The 20,875-nt window shown below is 30.5% G+C and overlaps 1 protein-coding gene across 2 annotated transcripts in view; it reads right to left on the bottom strand.

The window, feature by feature from the left end:
* Positions 1-20,557, bottom strand: part of ASPP (Ankyrin-repeat, SH3-domain, and Proline-rich-region containing Protein) — a 105,426-nt gene extending 84,869 nt beyond the window's left edge. The window contains exons 1-2 of one of the 2 annotated variants that reach the window (XM_015510527.2): positions 19,649-20,557; positions 2,428-2,496 (exon numbers count right to left, since the gene is read on the bottom strand). In XM_015510527.2, coding sequence (XP_015366013.2) covers positions 2,428-2,460 — 33 coding nt within the window. In that variant the 5' untranslated portion in view covers positions 2,461-2,496; positions 19,649-20,557. The remainder of the gene's footprint in view (positions 1-2,427; positions 2,497-19,648) is intronic. The other variant, XM_015510528.2, reaches the window with a different exon arrangement.
* Positions 20,558-20,875: the final 318 nt, after the last annotated feature.

Raw genomic sequence — 20,875 nt, 5'->3', positions numbered from 1 at the left:
GAAATGTTTGGTCTCCAACATTAACGAAATACGGCCTTCAAATACTCGGTAAGTTTTTTTGGCAAAGCATGTAGTACCTAGTCATTAAAAAAAAACATCGTAATGGAATCATAAAAATAATGACTAGTAAATTGCAACATCGAAAATTATCGTGTTTTTTTTTTCAGCAATATAATATAATACAATTAGCATAATACAGTAGTGAATGATGTATGAGTTTGAACTTGTTATAGTTCATCAGAGTATGCGCAAAACAAAACATATTATAAAGCATTGGGTATAATTCGAGAAAAAGTGACATATTATAATTTTATTATTTTTTTAAATCACGTAAAATGATATCGGTGTAGTATTCTCAAACAAAAAATTTTTTCTACATCGTTGTGTGATCTAAACATCAACCAGTCGAGCTTATCTGTAAAACGTTTCATATTTCATAAAAAAATCCGCCATAAGACTATATAACATCAAATATTATATAAATTTTTTCAGCTGAATATAGTTTAATATATTATGTTATTTAAGTTTTCTTAATATAACTAATATATACTCGACGAGAAAGTATACAAGATATCTACACCAATCTTCTTATAAGTAGATATTAACTTAGAATAAATATTCAAAATCAGAAATATGAATACTTCGTTAAAGATGATATAATTTATTTTCGATCAAAAGAAATGGCATAGGTAACAAGATATCAAAAAATGTAATCATATTTCGGTGACAATTGAGACTCAGAGCATTGAGTTTCATATATGCAAATTAAATACTTAATTCCCCATTAGCCACAACAGATGACCTACGCGTAGCCCCAGAAAAGGTTAAGTACCATTGACGTAACAAACTCTCATTAATATTTTAAACACATTAAATACTATACTATAGTAAGTAGATGCCTATAGTGTTATTGATGTTGATTTTTAAATAAATTGTTTCTTTAGAAAAAGTCATAAAACACATTAAGCATTAAATAATTAATTTTAAAAACAAAATTAACCAGTGAAACGTTTTGATGACATATAGATATATAATTTAATATCTATTATGAAATATGAAGTTAATTTTTATATCCAATGATACAATTTAAGTGTTTCCTAAACAATAACAACTTTGACAAATAATAGTCTTCGATGTTAAATTTTGATTTAGAAATGTGTACTCGAATTTATGTATATTTTGCGGTTCACTCGTTTTCGTTCAAAATATAAAAGAATGGAAATGAACACGTCCGCAATATTATCGTAGCACACATATAGAATACAACGGTTCGCTGGTCCTTGCTCCGGTTCGCTAACTTTCAAACACGTCATGCGATGGATCGCACATTTGCAAAATATATTCGTGTAATTTATGCGAGCTATATGATATAAATATAGCATCACAGTGACCAATATATTAATACCTGTTTAATATGAAATCAATTCAACAGTCCGTTTAACTCGATTAAAGATGAATAACAATTTTAGACATATACAAGTTAATACTCGAAAAAATAATGAAGAAAATATCGGATAAAAAGGTTTAAATTCAACATGAACTAGACATTTGTAAAAAAAATTATGATTTATATAACAACATGTACTATTTATAAAGAGATACTACTTACATGTGTACTGTGTAGTAGTATATATATAATATTATATATGACATAATATGCATATTGCATACGCTGTACGAGCTTGGTTTTAAGAAGGAAAAAAATCTCAAGAGTCTCAGCTCCTTAACACTTCAGGGTCTCTGGTGGTGACAATAATTTAGACTGATGTATTACAGATAAAATAATATATATTACCTTATACCTACCTCATTTGTATTGTTTATTATAATTTTTTTCATTTATTTATTTAAATAATCCAACCAATATCACATTAAAAATTTCTTAAGCACAATGTATCTGTGTAGGCTATTATAGCGAATAAATTGAGATTAAACGAAGTAAAATGTTAACAAGATATATTTATAGTAGCGTTGTCAAAATCCTTTATTGTCAGTATTGTCATTACTCATTCATCAAATACTTTTGTATGTTTTGCTTGCATAAGTAAATAAAAAAATATGACAAATGGTTCAATACTGTAATGTATACCATGCTTTTACATGCCTACCTATCAAGAATCAATTAAATAAGTATAATAATATTATTGTGTACCTTTCAATACCAAAAATATTGGCGGGAAACATAAACAGGTTTTCTTCAAGTATTTACACTTTATAGGTTTATACAAATATTTCTACGTGTTACTCAAACCAGTTTAGCAATCGACATTGTTATGAACGAGTTATTCATATTTCCAACAGAATGTACTTATTCAACTCAACCCTATAAAGCCATAAAGTTAATCTAATAAAAATTCGATGAAAATTCGAATACAATCAACCCGTTTAAAACGTATATTAAACTTTTGTATTATTTATATTACTTACCGGGTCGCCGAAAAAGCCTGTGGATTCCTTCATTCCATTAGGCCTCTGAGTGTCGTCTCTTCATGATTTCTGTAATAACAAAAATTAAATAATTATCAAATAGGTGTACCCAATTATTTTTACGACTCATAAAATAATTTTATTATGTAACTTATAAGTAGGTACCTATTCATATTTTTTTATTCGCAAACAATATATTTCATTCTGATAAACTATACTAATACGCCCAAAAACTGAACAAAAGCCAAGTTGGCCAAACGCCCATATATTTTACTATAATAACGGCTGCCTATAAAATGGAGAAAATATAAATTCCAACTTACGTACCAAAGATATTCAACGATCAATTAACGTCGAATGCAGTATACTTATAATATTAACTATTGATATGACATCCTGGGACACATAATATTAGTGACAGTTAACGCACTAAGGTGTTAATAACAACCATCAGAATAATTATAATAAGTCACTATAATACTAATTACATGATAGTATCTATATTGTTATACATTTCTGTACACACCCGCCCACCAACCCGTCTGACCGATACTGGAAAAAATCTATAAAACTTTTTACGTTACCAACATTTACATTAAACATATGCATAGATACATTGTGATTTGTGAACATAGGTATTTTTCGTCAAAATATATAACATGTGCTATAATATACATGCTCATTGTTCATGCCCTATTTTGCTACACTCAGTACAAACACTATATTGTTGGTTAATCGTTGTACTAGACTCCTCCCAACTGCGTAAAACATCCGTTAGAAATAAATTGATTTTTCACATAACGTTAATCTTTTATGCGATCAATATTTATTATTTACGTAAGAAAATGGTATAAATACTTAATACCTATCTCTGAACATACAGTGTATTGATAAGGTAATCCAATAAACAAGACAATAAGAAATAGTACTTCAAATTATTTAAAATAAATCCATAAGAATTAAAATTAAATTAATCGACATTACATGTTTAAAAATTATTGTTCACACTTGAGTAGGTTACTGCAGTTGTAGTAAGGAGTACAGTACACAACCGGGAACGGTAACTATAAACCACAAACAAGACACAGAAAGTAGATATTTGGCACTCATCATCTCATTTCTGTTAACAGTCATCTTGGAGAAAGGCAACAATGTGTTTTAAATTTAATGATTACAATTATTAATAATTGACTAAAATGGATCTAAATTTACAACTTGACTTCTACTACTATAGGTACTTATATTTTGTTTAAGCACTTTTATTATTCTACTAATAGCCTTATAAAAGTTGACCTATTAACTAAAATATTTATATAATTATACATATAGCTTTGTATATAAAATATATGAATTTATGTTTTTAGAAAATGTTTTTAAAACTCAATCAAAAAGAACATTTGTTTGAAGGGTTCTTATTACATCTTAAGTCTAACAAAAAAAAACATTAATCACTTAATTGACGCACGTATATGCGTGACTATATTGTCTAATTGAACACCGCAGTCATTAAATCTTGAATTTTTTTTCTAATAACGTTTTCTTTTTAACTTAGACGCAATTTTTAAAACAAACAGATTTGTAATGTATAATTAATAAAACGAAATAATAAATAGTATTTTAAGCTACTATCTATTATATAGGAGCCCTACTCAAATTAACCACACGGTTTTCAATCAAAAATCACAAATTTTAAAATATGGATAAAAATATGTAAATATTCCAATCAATAGATACCTACTTTGCATTACCAATACCTTGATATTTTGCCAAAAACATTTTTCTACTAACAATATAAATAAAAATTATAAAAAACAAGAAAAATTAAATTTCATGTTATCTTAAACAAATAAATAATTAAATAATTATACATAATAATATGTAGGTAAACATAATTTTATTCAATATTTTAAGTTACTGATATATATCTAAGTAGTTTTACCATATTCATACAATACATTATAAAATAATAAGAGTGAAGTTTCTTTTAAATACATTTTGAAGACAAAACAAAAACGAGAATAGTAATTTTGAATACTTAGGTGCGTTATTTCTGCATGAATATAAATAAAAAATCACTCTGCTAAATACTATAGGTGTCGAGTGCTCGAAAGTACCTACTTTTCGCCAACAACTATGTCACTAGTAATGGATGTGTTAAATTTGAAATCAATAATAAATCATTAAATAATAATTAATATGATATAAAACGATTCTCAGATATTGTTTTTAATGATATTTTATGGTATATTGCCTAATTTATTTTTCTATTAGTTTATGGTAGGTATGTTGAACTAAATTTTTCCAAAAACCAATCTCTAACTGTTATTAGTTCAAGTCAATACCAATGTACCATAGAACGAAGTGACAACTGAATAGGTTTACTATAAGGATAAAATATAAATGGCACTAATTTAATTTAGTGTTTAAAAAAATTTGTTATTTATAGTAAATAATAATGATAATAATTTACATAGAAACGCAAAGTATCACAAGTCCTTAAGAATAATATTTATGAATTACAATAAAATAATCAAGCGTGGACGTCCCCACGACTTGTTGCTATAACGCCTATAACTAATTTATTTAATTTAATTTAATTTAATAAGAAATTATAATATTATTATAATATTACATATATGTAGTCATTTGTATCTTATATCACTAATGTATTTTTTTTTAATTGTTATTTATTTTCTAAATGTTAAAAAAAAATAATGTTATTAACAGTAAGTTAAGATGACATTCGTAAGTAAAACTTTATGAATAAAAAAAAAAAAAAAAAAAAAAAAAACAATAAAATAATAAAAGTCGATTGAGGAGGTTATTTTTGGAGAAATTCCTAGTGGCTTTGGCGCATTGTGACTTAATGCGAATCTAAACAATATAATTGGTAAATCCTCATTTGTTTTATGTATAATAAATACGTAATTAATCAATCAAAAATTCTGAAGTTAATATTCAACAACAAAACTAATTGGTTTTTTAAAATGTAATTTAGTACGTTTGCAAAAATATAATACGAATTGCATGAACATTTAATTAAAATAATTACAAGATTGAAATAATAATTAACTTAACATATACATCCACATAAAATTATTCAGATTATTTTTTATACCATTGAAAAAATGAAAATCTGTTAAAAATAATTTTCAGTATTATAATACAGTTGAGTCTCGATAACATCTCGATAACTAGAACTTCAACAACTCAAAAATCTCTAGCTATACCTCGAATCTTTTAGTGCACCTTGAAGTGTTTTTCAGTTTTGTTTTTAAGGTAGGTTTGGCACTCGAAAATACATGAACCGAATTTATTTTTACTCCCCTTGAGATTTGAGTTATCAAGACTCAACTGTATCTAGTAATTTATTATTATAGTTGAAGAAATAAACTATTAAAGTACTGTTTTGTTATAATTAAACGTCCATGACAAATTTCGAAGCATTACACACACACGCGCGCGCGCACACTCTCTCCCTCTCTCTCTCTATGAAAACATTATACATATAAACAACATAAAAACTTAATAACTATTTACCAGCGTTCAATATAAATTGAATTTTGTATTTTGACAAAGAATAAATAAATAAGATATCGAAATGTATCGACTAAAAAACAACCAGCTGCCTGTACTTAGTACTTACTATAAAAAAAATTATAAACCATCGAAATTAAACAATTTTATAAATCGTTAACCATCACCCATCCACGCGCGGTTAAACTGTTCTCGTATATTAAGTATCCCACATTCCCACGTTACATGGGACATAAACGTACCCCGTCATACTCGACAGGGTTATATCACAAATAGATAAATGCTTAAATTATATGAAGGAGGTGAATTGTCTGTAATATAGACATAATACACGGTGCAACTAAAATAATTGTTATGTTATGGAACGGTGTCCATGATATTTCTGGTTTTTGGAAAGATAATGAACCAAAGAAAATAGTACCAAACCACTGACATACACACTGCAGTAGTTAAAGATTTGCGTAAAACTCACCGCTGCCTGTTGGGTAGGTTGTTTAAGTACTACAGAGGTCAGGGTGGCGTTAATCGTTACAATATACATACAGTCAGGCGTGCCCGTGATTTATTGCCGAACGCTATTTCCCGGACGTTTGTCGTCATTTCCATTCTACCGTGTGTGTGTGAAATATATATATAGAGAGAGAGAGAGAGAGAGAGTGAGAGAGAGAGAGAGAAAGAGAGCATGTAAGCCGGATGTACGGTGGTGTTTCCATTAGTCCCATTGTTTACGACGTGTTATTGGATCTTAATAATGGTATATACTATATAGTATATACCTACCTATAACTTATAAGTGTATAGTATGCAACGAATTTGCTTTCAAAGGGTTGACTATATATAAAACATTTAAAAAGACTTTTCAATGTTTATACACGTGTTTTTTTGACACGTGTATTTCTTATTTTATCCACACATTATAAAAAAAAAAAAATAGTTACGTATATAAAATATGAACTGATTTGAGATTTTAAGTGAAACAAGGTAGGTATGTATAATGTATTAGTTGTGCCTACAAAGTGTTTTTCTTTTTCGAAAAATAGGTAGGTGCCTACTCAGATAATTGAGGTCTGAAATTGTAACTGATATAAAACAATTGGTAAATTATGTTTAAGTTAATTTACTGCAGACCTTATTATATATAGGTGTACATTTTTAAATCAATGTTAAAGGTTTTTTTTTTTTTTTTTTTTTTTCTTTATTTGAGATAAACAATCTATACCTTAGGGGCACAATAAGTTTATATGGTTAGAGAATTTACAACATGATACGCTTGACGTGAGAAGTCATCCACTAATGACACTCAAATTGATTGATTTTTTTTTTTAATTTTTTAAATTTTTTTTTTTTTTTTTTTTTATTTTTTAGAATAATTAGTTAAACAACTGATACTCTGTAAATGATTAGTTGAGGGCAGGGGGGTGAACAAGTAGGTCGCGACACCATTTACGTTTTAAACGTCTGGGTGGGTTACCAGGAATAGTATGGACTGCAAGATTACGTATTAGCGGGTTGCTATTTGAGGAAAGACGATTGTGGAAGCGTTGGTAATGATCTATAGCTTCTTCATGTACCAGTTTCATTTTTAGATCAGTGTGAATAGTGTGGTTTGAGACGTAAGGAGGAGCGTTTAGAAGTTTCCTGAGTGCTATGTTTTGAAAAGTTTGTATTTTGTTTATATTTGATTTTTTTGCATTACCCCATAACTCTATTCCATAAGTCCAGACTGGTTTGATTAAAGATTTATATATGAGCAGTTTTGAGTTGATATTAGTGAATTTGTTATTGTTAATAAATGTTTTAAGAAGGCGTAAACGAGCGTTTAAGTTTGTTCGTTTAGACTTAATATGGTGGGCCCAGGTTAATCTACGATCTAAAGTTAGTCCAAGATATTTAACTGTTTGTGAGTTTGGAATAGGGATGCCATGAATGGAGACAGCTGGGCAGGTAGGAGGTCTAAGGGTAAAAGTACAATGTATGGATTTGGACTGATTTATTTTCAACCGCCAGTTGGTGTACCATTCTTCCATGAGGGAGAGGTGATTTTGAAGATGGTGGGAGGCAATAACCGGGTCATTATTTATTGAGATTATAGCTTTATCGTCAGCATAGTCGGCGACTAGCGTATTCGGGGAGGTTGGTTGATCAGAGGCGTAGATGTTGTAGAGCACAGGCGAAAGAATTCCACCTTGTGGAACGCCTGCCGATATTTTGGCTATACTGGAGAGGGTTTCACCGAAACGAGTACTGAAATATCTGTCAGAAAGATATGATTTAATGATCAGGAAGTATACAGGATGTAAAAATTTTTTCAATTTGAAAAGGAGCCCATGGTGCCAGACCCTATCAAATGCTTGAGAGATATCAAGAAAAACGCAAGTACAATATAATTTTTTTTCTAAAGCATAAGAAATTGCATCTACAACTCTATGAACTTGGTGGATTGTTGAGTGGGTAGATCGAAATCCAAACTGAGAGTTGGGAAGAATGGAATTCACAGTTAGGCATGGTAGAATACGTTTAAGTAAAAGTCTTTCAAGGATTTTAGCGAAAAAAGGTAATAGACTAATGGGGCGATAAGAGGAAATGGTGTCAGGAGGTTTATTGGGCTTTGGAACCAGAATAATAATCGAGAATTTCCAGAGGGAAGGAAAATATGAGAGCCTAAGAACAGAGTTAAATAGATGTGAGAGGTGGATGATCGCTTTTTTTGGCAGGCATCTGGCAACTTCAGCAGTAATTTGATCAAACCCGGGAGATTTTTTGAGAGGGTATTTATCAATAGCATATTTAACTTCATTCGGAGTGAAATGTTTGACAGGGAGAGCAACTGGTAGTGGGGAGTTTAGAAACTCTTCCACAGAGTTGATGTTATTTGGAGAGGCAATATCAGGGTGAGGTTGGAAAGTTTCAGATAGGTGGAGTTTGAACAGTTCAGCTTTATCTGTATCAGATATAGCAAAGCTGCCATCGTTTTTTTTTATTGGGACGTTAGGGGCTTTAGTTTTACATGCATTTTTTGTTGCTTTCCAAAGACTACCATCATTTGCAGAGAGATTAGTTAGAAAGCTTTCAAAAGATTTAGTTTTGAGTTTAGCTAACAATTTTTTTAGATGGTTGGCTAATTTATTGTATTTTTGCTTGTGTGAAGGCAAGCGGGTTCGCTGGTAAAGAGCCCTTGACCTACGTTTTTCAACAATGATTTCACGAATGTGGACTGGTATAGCAGGAGTCTTAGAAAGTTTGAGGGAGGTGACTGTAGATGACCAAGCTGCACTTTGAATGAGGTTTGTGAAATTGTAAACAGCTAGATCCAGGTCGTCATAGGATTTTAATTTAATGTTTAATTTGATTTGTTGGTCTACAAGGTCATGAAATTTGATTTTATTAGTAGTATGGTTAAATAATTTCGGGGATTCCTGTCGAAGAGGAGGAGAGACATTAAGAGTTAGCAGTACTGAGGAATGGTCAGAATTTAAGTCAAGTATATTCTCCGTAGTACAGTGAATGTTGTTTGGGATTTTTGTGATGAAAATATCTAGAATATCTGGGTTTTTACGTGCTGAGGTCGGCCAATATGTTGGGCCTGGTGGAGCAAGGACTTTAAGATTTTCTCTAGTTACAAAATTATGAAGAACCTGACCACGCGGATTGTTTGCACGGCAACCCCAGGAATGGTGTTTTGCATTGAAGTCACCACCAATAATGCAATTGTTATGCACAGAGTTAAAGTAATTAGTAAAATTTTGAAACGTTATCTTATGTTTTGGAGGAGAGTAGACGGCCGCAATAGTAATAGGAATATTATTTAACTTTATGATTAGGGAACAGGATTGTAAATAATTAAAACAAAAATGTGGAAGAGGTTGAAATTGAATAGCATTTTTTATGAGAATAGCGACACCACCATGAGCCGTGTTATCAGGATGGTCGGTTTTTAAAAGCTTATACCCTGGTATATAAATGTTGGAGTATTTGGTGAGATGGGTTTCAGTAATAAGTGCTAAGTCAATGCGTGAATTGTAAAGAACTGTTTGGAGTTCGTTGACGTGATTTTTTATTCCATTTGCATTAAATTGTAGTATTAAAAGTGATTTATTTGTAGCTTTGTCTGACATTTTATTTAGCAAGAAGTTTTTCGATTACTTTGGTGAGTAGGGATATTAGAGGATTTATCAGTGATTTGAAATCCTCAAGGAAGTTTGTGATGGTAGAATTTAAATCAGGAGCGGTTGAAGGAGTTGGATTATTAGCTGACCTACCAGAAGTAGCCTGGGCATAGGTGGGGGAATGAGAATCGGGCTGAATTGGGTGGGTGTCATTTATTGGATGACTATCTCTAACATTTGTGGTATTAAATCTAGTGTTAGTTGGTACAAAGTTACTTTTGGTGTATGGTTTTTTGGCACGCTGGAGATCCTTGTATATGGAACAGCCTTTGTAACTTGCAGGATGATCGCCTCTACAGAGAGCACACTTTGGTGGATCGGAGCGTGGATTTGGACAGTCGGGGGACTTGTGATTTGAGCCACAGCGGACGCAGCGTGAAGGGTAACCGCAGTAGGTTTTTGTGTGACCGTATTCCTGACAGTTTGTACATTGGCTGATTGTTTTAGACTTGTAGGGCTCTTCGACTTTGATTTTCGTGTGCAACAGTGAGGACAGATGAAAGATTTCAGCTGACTTGATTGATGGCTCTAGATCTACGAAAAAGAGCGGAAGTGGAATTTTTGTTACTTTGTGGAGAACATTTGTAACACGTCTTATTTCAAACAAACGAACTTCTAGTTCTTCTTTAATTGTGTCTACATTAGTGGTTGGATGAAGGTTACGTATGACGACACGGAGTGGTTTATCTTGTTTGAGCTGGTAAGTGTGAAATTCCGCTTCTTGATCTTTTAAAAAGTGAATAAGTGCCCTGTATGATTCAGGATTCGATGTTTGAATTTTTAAACGGTCAGCAGACGTTTTGCAGAAGAAATTATCTACACCAATTAATTCAATTAGCGATGTACATAGGTCTAAGTAGTTTAACACGCCCCTTACAAAAATAGGAGGTGGGGGTTTGAAAACTTCGTCTGAGATATCATTGTTTGGTTCGTCAGGCAGCTGTTGAGAAGACGAGTTTTGGTCAGGCTCGTCAAGTTGATTTAGGATTTCAAACCGATTTGTTGATTTAAACAGTTTGGTTTTTTTTTTTTTAATATTTTGCGATATAATATTGACCTGATCGCTTGTCGATGAGGTTTGAGAAGATGAAGAGAGATTTCTTTTACCTTGAGTAGCATGAGTAACATTGTCATTTGGATTTTTATTTGAAGTTGCGTCGTCATATTTGGTATTAGAAGCGTGAGGGTTTGACTTAATTGGCTGACTGGACGTTGTTGTTTTGCGTTGACCGATTTGCTGATTAGCTCTATTATTAATATTATTCATAATTAATTAAATTGCGGCGGCGGCGGCGTGTGTTTGTTTTATCTAGACCGCCTGGTGGCGGTCGCAGATAAGGAGAACTCGTATGCACTATTGCGTAATAACGCAGTAATGTGAGTACGGCGAACTTATGTAAGGATTTTAAACGACGATTTTGGAGAACTTATACAAGCGACGTTGGTAAGTTTATCATAATAAAAACACTGCTAGTAGGTTGCGAAAAAAGAAACACTAAAGTACAACTAAGATTTACTCATTGTCACTGAACAGTGAACGCTAATGAGTGCGATTATATTAATTACGAGAGGAGCGCACAGAGACACGTGTGTATCGGATGGCTTCCACCGCGGAACTGAATGTTAAAGGTAAAAATAAAAATAAATTTAATGCAAATAATTTTAAGGAAATACCAATAAATTCGAGGATTTAAAATATTACTTTTATTATTATAACATACGGATACGGTACAGGGTGTTGCAGGTGCAGTGCCCCAGAGTTTTCCATTTACTCATAAGACCGAGTTGTTATACAACATAGGAAAGCCGAAAACGGTAAATCCCTATTAAATGTATGATATATTTTTTTTAGGTTAGAATAGATACCAGGCCTATTATATATACAATATTACAATGTCAATGTAAATGTAATATATAGTTGTATCAATTATGTTAAATACCTATGGTTAATATAAAAATCACGTATATACTTCAAATCACTTACAAAATAAATAAATAAATATTCTCCAACAAGCTTCTTTTATTTTAGTTTATTTTATTTGTATGACAACTTGAATTTGAGATAAGTTTATACTAAATATAATATACACATAATCTGAAACGATTAAAAAAAAAATGTTATATAGCACTCGCTCTTTTAGTCGTAGACCGTAGTAGATCTCGTATAGCTTCAACTATAGAAAAATTGTATTGTCCTATCAACTATTATTTTAATAAATTAACTGTACTCAGTACCTATACTAATTTAATAATTATATTAAATTTATTTATTTTTAAATTCAAATACTGCGAACAATTGATTTAATAAGAGTAAAAATAAAACTTATAATAATTCAATAATAATATTCAATTTTAGCTTTAAATGTATTGAAACTAAAAATTAAAATAATACACAAAAATTGTTGTAAATTTATAGGTACATCAAATTAAAGCGCGACGTTTTAAATTATAATAACTACCCATTCAGACACCATTCAATATTATATTAATAGCGTGTATATCACACGCATTCTGTCATATGAATCAACTTTCAAATTATGATAATTTCATTATTTTTTTATTTAAAAATGTAAACACATTTTAATAATTTATAGTATACCAGTATACGTTATTTTTCTACATTCTTTTCAAATACTTTATACCTGAGTAAATTCGTTATAAGAACCTAATAAATTTTGGGTTTGGTTTAGTCGTATTGTATAGTGCATCTATTGAATAATATATACATTCCTTCTAAAACCTTTTATATTATATTACGTTGGGTTTTATATCCATATTCTTTTAAAAATCACTGAATTGCTACTATAAAAACGAAACTCAACTGCATGTTATATACAAGCAAACAGCCTAACATTATTGTCGGTCTGTCCATGCACAATCATGAAATTCACTTTGGAATTCTAAGTCCCATGTATTAACTACAGCACATTTTTTTTTTAACTGTTATTATTTACTAACAAATGCTATCCGTACAATAGATTGGTCACAGTAAACAGTTGTTTATAAATATATAGCCTTATAAATTCTTTCATTGAAATTAATTTATTATTTTAAAAAATAGTCAAATTTACGATAATTTGAACCGTATAATGCAGCCTTTCGTCTTTGTTATACTTAATTTAATTAATTTATGTTGTAAGGGTGATGGGTCTTTTAAATGTAAAACTTTATTCACGAATCACTATAGTTAGGTATGAAGGTATTTTAAATAACTAACTAGGTGAAATGTTTTACGTAATTGAGTAAAATATCTTAAATAATATACTTAAAAATATTAAATAGTTAAATGTGATCAAAATATAGGTATAAAAGATGTAAAGCATTCGAACTAAAGAATCAATAGTATAATTTGAGATTTGTATTGATAATGGTGACTAGTGAAGTAGTAACTAGTGAGATATAAAAGTTACCAACAACGACATTCGTTAAAAAAAGTATCACGCGTTAAGTTCAAAATTATTAAAAAATGATGCGGAACAAACCCAGAGCAATGAAATCAATCTATACTCACATAAAACGTACTCTATTATCCTAGTCGAGGATACTGAAATTAAAATATCTACAACAATAATAATTGATATTCAGACATTCAGTAGTAATCTACGACAAAAGACCACGCGGGCTAAGAATCGGTCTATTGGCCGACCAGTACCAAAGTTGTGCAGACAATACGACTGCCAATAGATTACGCGCCAAGGTCGACCAGTCGAGAATGTCAATTCCACGCAGCAGGCGAGCGGCGGTGAAGGTGACTTCTCTCTGCCGCTGCCGTCGAGTACGATTGAAAAATTCACATCAGACCCCTCTTCTACAGTTTTAATTCTTAACCCATCAACAACGAAAAAGTACACGCACACATGTATAACACGCTATATTTAGTTTGGCCTCCGGGTAGACATAGACTCAAACAAACACGCGACCATCTATTGGTGCCGTTTGTCCCATCGATTATATATGTGTATATATGTATATATTATAATCATTTTTTTTTTTGGCCAGATTCATTGTGATCGTACTTGGTGTGACACAATTATTTTGTAATTTGTTTTTTACCGCAAAGAAACCCGACACTGACACAAGTCGACCCCACTCATATTATTTGCTGATTAAGCCTACCATCACCTATCCAAAACGCACTGTATAATTTACCTATATATATCTATTATTCATTAATCATTACCATATTATGTCAGACACAGTTCAATACGCGGCATTTAACAAATATAAATCGTTTTACTTCTATACTGATATACTATAGTATTCCTTGTAATTTATTGTATTAACTGCAATAATGTTCAGTATAAAATTTAATGGTTGTCTTGTATATAAGAATATAATTTCATTCGTGTCCTATAAACTATTGAATAAAAATGTATTAATATAATTTATAAATTATTATAAATCTAAGAAACCAGATAAAAAAATGTACAATGAAGTTATTTAACTTCTGTAGGTGTGAAAAGTGAATGTATGTTAAAGAATGGGGATTGACTGTTATCATGATAAATTGATAACAATTCATATCCATATACGGGTAAGTAAAAACAATATTAACCATTTCACACATCTAATCTTTTATTCAATCTTGAATACACTTCTCTCTACTATCAAATTATTTTAATTACCATAAAGTTTGAGTATCAATCAACACAATCTCCAAATATATACATATATAAAACAAACATATTTTGTCACACACATTTTAAAACAAACTAAAATTCTCTTAAAACAATTAAATAAGAAATTTAACTTTAAATTAAAAACATTCGCCAGAAACAAAACAGTGTGCCTATTACAGTATAGTCAGTATACGTATACAGTATACTACACAAGCCTATACCTACATAATTCACATAAGCTAGTTATATTCACCAACAATGTTTGCAAAGTTTAAGGCGTCCATTAAATAAATGACTATACTTATGAAGTGAACTACTAACATTATTTTCAAAAGCTGATTAGATATTGAAACCTGAGACGATATCATACCCTCTTTATTTTTCGATAAAACCGAAAAATAATAAACAGTGCATCCGAACTTGACAAAATACCTCAAGCTCTCTTAACCTAAAGTTCAAAATCAAATATTAATTTGTAAATGTTTTATTTTGCTCCAGTAGATTATACTCAGAATTATGTCCGGAAATCGGAATTATAGTTAGGTATAGGTATAAAATATTTTTTTATAATTCAATATTTAAAGTCACAACATATTTATAAAACCGGAAATTAAAATAAATTATAATATGGATATACCTATAAAGTATATATATTAGCTTAGTGATATAGAATTATGTCAGTTACTAGAAACCAATTTAAAAATACCTCTAAAGCTGAGGAAGTATTATCGAACTATATAATAATACATTTTATGATAATGCATACTTAAATAAACCTTGCAACCCAATGACCTATGTCACCAAGGATACATTTTAGTTAATAAAAAAAAAAAATACTTAAATAATAAACCTATCATATGTGAAAATGAGAATATTATAAATTACTATTAACTTAATACGATTTTTAATAACTCCATTCTGAAATAGAATTTCGATTTAACCGTTCAATCGAAGTACCCAAAAGTACCTATTCAAATAAGTTTCTCAATACATAAATATCATAAAAAGACTAAACTATTTTATACGTTTTTATAATAATAGGACAACATTAATACTTAAAAAAGATATAACTTTTTTTTAAACATAGATGTCGTTCAACTGTATAGTAAGTTTAGGCGAGAAGACTATATAATGGATATGTTGAATTTGAATTAAATAATAAATCATTGCATAGGTACATTGAAAAAGATTCTAACCAGAGACCGTCTATCAGCGTCCAAGGATATTTATACTACTTAAACCTACCGTAGATCGGTGTGAGAATAGAATCATGCGAGGGATCGTGGTATAAATACAAAATTGAAAATAAAAATAATTCTGAATTAATAATTATTCGTACTTGCAAGAGTTGTTATTCTCTACTCCTTCGATAGATAATATATTTTGAATTCAACATAATAAGAAATAACAAAAAATCGTTAAGTTAAATATCGAATATCGTCAAACTTTGAATTTAAGTATGTTTAAAAAAATGTTGCATACAAAAAAAATTGAGATTATATGTATTCAAGTATTTTCGATTTTATTAATTACTATACCTATGAATAACTAAAAAGCAACCTTATACCACAGATTATATAAAATTATATAATGTATATAATCTGTGTTTATACTATATTTTCAAGCTATTTAACTTAGAAAAACAATTTTATTAAAATAAATCGATGAAAAAAAAATTTAAAATAGCACAACAATTCGTTTGCTTAGAAAAATAATATTAATTTTATGTATACATTTTTTTATGTTTAATAAAAATGTTTATATAAATATTTGGTGAGAATTTCAAGTAAATATCTATCATGTTTTAATTACAAAAAAAAAAATCGAGTTTGTCGAAAACTACTATAGCGTTTATACTTAGTTTTAAAGGATTGTTTTGAAAATTACCAAGAATTTTTCAACTTTTGATTCTCCAATTACAAAAAGTACCTACTATATAGATCCAATTTCCTATCAGACAGCGTCCTCGAAATTGAAAATTGGAACCACTTTACTGTTCCAAAACATGATGACAGATACATACAATTTTTTTTCAAACCAACACATAATAGTTAATAAGCTCTCCGCTTAGAATCTAATTTATAATCAAAACAACTAACACGATATTTACATATTAATACTAGTATTATACCAATGTACGGGTATGCCTCAAATATTCTGAATTTGCCTTGTAATGTTATAGAATACGTAATACAAATTCCTATTAGTTTATATAATAACCAGTTTTAATAAAAATATGAATTAACATCAATGGATAGACTCTAATATTGTATTCCATGGTATTTTTTCTACCCTAGTAAACACGCAATTAACATTTTAAAAGGGTCGGAAGAATAACGACAGGTGTGTTGCTTAAGAAAAAATGTAATGAATGACATAAATCAGATTTAAATTTTCAAAATAAATTAACATAAATTCTTATGGTCTTGAGACAGGCATTTTGTTCGGTTGACCTTAGGGGTTGTTAAGTATTAGAAAATATTCAACAAATTCAAGATTATGTAAATATAATTAAATAAATCCGTTTTATTTAGAAAAAAAATAGTTTATAACAATAAGATTAAGCTGAACCAACCATATACCTAAATGCAATATTTTATCCATTCTCTTTAATACTGAAAATATGTTTCGTCTTGAAAAATGGATATCCTGGGGCATGTTTTAGTTGTTTTAACTTTTCTATCAAATATGATAAATACGTCTATTGCTTTAAAAGTTAAAAATGTTCAAATGTAAATAGTATGAGTTGGATTTTATTATAAGATAAATATCAACAATAAAATTATATAAACCATTATATTTTATGAATGGATCATCATAAATGTATGTAGAAATATCAAATAATCATACCAATATAACGAATATTATACTATATATCACATTTTCTTGTAAATAGCGAATATTCACATACTTAATTTTCAGTGGAATATCTTTAATCCATGTCAACAAATTCTTACTTCCTAGTTCCTACCTCTTTTAAAAAATCGTTTATTAATCGAAAAATATTTCACAAAAGAATTAATATAAAAAGAGAATGAAAACTAAGACATAATTTAATTTCTCCGAGTTAAATGTATTATTTTATTTTATTTAATACAATGCCTTCTTCAGTAATAAATTATTGTACAATAATTTATATAATAATATATACAATCTCATTTTGAGTTTAATTTAATAAAGTAACTATCCCAGTGACTATTATTGTTTTTCCATCAACGAAAATCCTTAGTTCTTAGGTAGCTAAATAATATTTTTGATATTGAGAAATAATTATAAAGAAATAATTTAGTTAAAAATATATTACAATGACAATAACATTTATTACGTTTTCTGGGCTTCATTGGATATTCGGATTGTTTTGTAAATCACAACATCGTGTAACTATCCATATAACATAATATGCCTGTGACTTTTTTTATAATACCTATATTATACATAATATGCATGCGGTCGGTTTGAAAATTTTGACGGCCATAATGCCATATATAACTTTCGTTTGATGTTTTCAAACAATATTATTAAAAATTGATACTAATCTAATTTTTGAATCAAAAGTGATTATTATAATATAGATTATTCAGTCGCCTCTCACCGTTTTTATTTAATTCAAATTTAATTTTATCCAGATATAATGTACAATTTAATGGTGTGATCTCTCCCCCTCCCCCGAAAATAAGTCATCGTTTTCCCACTGAAGGTTTATATAAATTATATAAGTATGTATAATATATTTAAGTCAGTTAAAAGAATTTTGTACTTGAAATTTGGTGCAGTAGCCAATAGATATATATACTACACCCGATACTACACAAGGAGACTTGAACAGTTAATACAATAAATTTCTGCCAAAACGCCTTAAGAGGATGTCAGAACACTATTTGTTTTCTCTCTTTGGCCTACGCTCAGCATAGACAAAACGCATTTACGCAAAATCATTTTTTGATGTTTTTAAGTAATCTTTGAATAAAATCACTCATTAAAAAAAAGATAAAGAATAATATTTTTGAGGGAATAACATATCGATATTATATTTTATTGTTATTTGATTTTGTAAATTTAAATTATGTTTAAATTATTTTGAGACAATATTTAGACAAATCGATAAATCATTCCCTCAAAAATATTATTCTCTATCTTTTTTGTGATAGGTGATTTTACTCTAAGATTAATTAAAAACCAAGAAAAAATGATTCTGCGTAAATGCGTTTTGTCTATTTTGAATGTGGACCAGAGAGAGAAAACAAATAGTGCTGCAACATCCTCTTAAAAGGACCTAACCACATATTAACTCCCGTTCGTCATTTACTCTGCCTTGAAAAATGTCGAAAAAGTCATCCAACATTTTATTTCAACTGAAGCGATGTGAGGGTCGTTATATTAAAATATTAATAATTTAATATATTATTATCGTTGTAACGTCTTGTGAGAACTACATATTAATGTTGGCTAATTTAGTTTCCATGAGTGAACAAAAATAATGTGACGTACCTATACCAACTACCTATTTGTACACAATCAACGTAACCTAACCTACCTAATTTCTATTGGTATTTCACAGAAATATCCTATTTCTTGAACTTCTTAAAATAAGAAGAATATTGTGTGTAACATTGATATGAAATATCAGTACTCTCAAATCATGGGTACCTACCAATTAAGCCACTTATATATATATATATGTATGTATGTATTGGACGTTTAACAAACTGATACCTTTGTGATTTGATTATGATAAGTGATAACAAAATATGTGAAAAACTAATAGACACTCAACTACTAACAAGATAAATAGAAAAACCACCGTTCAAAGTTGTTTAGCATTAAACTCTATAATATACATCATTATACTTTAATAAGTATACTACATTACTACATAATAGGTTAGGTGATAGAACCTACATATGAAATAGTCGACGAGGGCCGTGGTCGTCCAAGTGATAAAGACACCGCAGCTGACTTCCGAGATGGGTTGGTTGACGATAAGGCTAAGGCCTAACCACCACGGTACCATTTTGCCAGTTCAGAAGATTGCAAACATAAAATTCGTATACACTGACCGTTTTGCAGACCGGTACACGCTGCAGCGTAGAATGTCTCTCTCCGTAAAAAGGAGAAACTTCTTTGCTGACGCGCGATGTCCCACTTGTCGGTTATTGACACCAGCGCGGCTCGCGTGATACTTATTATTATTATTAATATTTAATGTGCTCGGATCACTCGGGCCGCCCGGCGTGCAATCGATAAACAAACAATAACAAAAACAAAAAATAATGTAGAAATAAACAAATAACCAAAGGCCAAAAACACAACTGCACCGGAGGAGTGCAAGCTCGCGGCCGCCAATCGGTATACAAAAATATTATATAAAAACCGAAACCGAAACCGCGAACGCGCGAGATTCTCGAAATCTCGAACGCGGCGACGAGATAAAGGCACCAACACGACGGGTATTTTTCAAAAATTTCGCACTGGCACGACTATGTACGGCAAACCTCGAACACACGCGAACAATAACAATAAATAATATAATATATATATATATATATATATATATATAAATATATCACAACATACACACACACACACGCAGGCGCGCACGATCGAGCATACACAAACACACGCGCACACAAACTCGCGAAAACAAAACCTGCCGGGGTAGGGGCGCACACGACTTAATTTTTTCTCTTTTATTTTTCGATTTTTTTTTTATTCATTCCCTTCCTCCGTGGAACAGAACGATAAAATTATAAATAACGAGACGGACCGCACAGGTATACCTGTTCGGGGATGCCACGTTACCAAACTGAATTACTGAACGCGCGCGCGCGGCGACTCCTCCGAGGTTTGAACGATGCAGTGCACGCACGCAAACGCACCGCCTCAGGTAGAACGGGGGTGAGAGGACGACGCCGTGGAGAGCCGTACCTTATTTCGGTGGAAGGAGGACACAAGACCTCCTCCTCCTCCACCACCTCCACGAAAGCATCGAGTCCCTCCCCCCGCACACCCGTCCGGTCGAACGGTCGCGCCGGCGAACGCGTTCCGGTCAGAAACATCGCACGGCCCGGCAACGTCGCTCAACCGGTTCGGCCCGCGTTTTCTATATGACCGTGCGCGCCGCCGCCG

Source organism: Diuraphis noxia, unplaced genomic scaffold (assembly GCF_037042655.1).
Source record: "Diuraphis noxia isolate RWA-SAM2 unplaced genomic scaffold, SU_Dnox_SAM2 contig0002, whole genome shotgun sequence".
NCBI lineage: Eukaryota > Metazoa > Arthropoda > Insecta > Hemiptera > Aphididae > Diuraphis > Diuraphis noxia.
The sequence above is the reverse complement of the archived record's forward strand: the minus strand, read 5'-3'. Positions and strand labels throughout refer to the sequence as shown.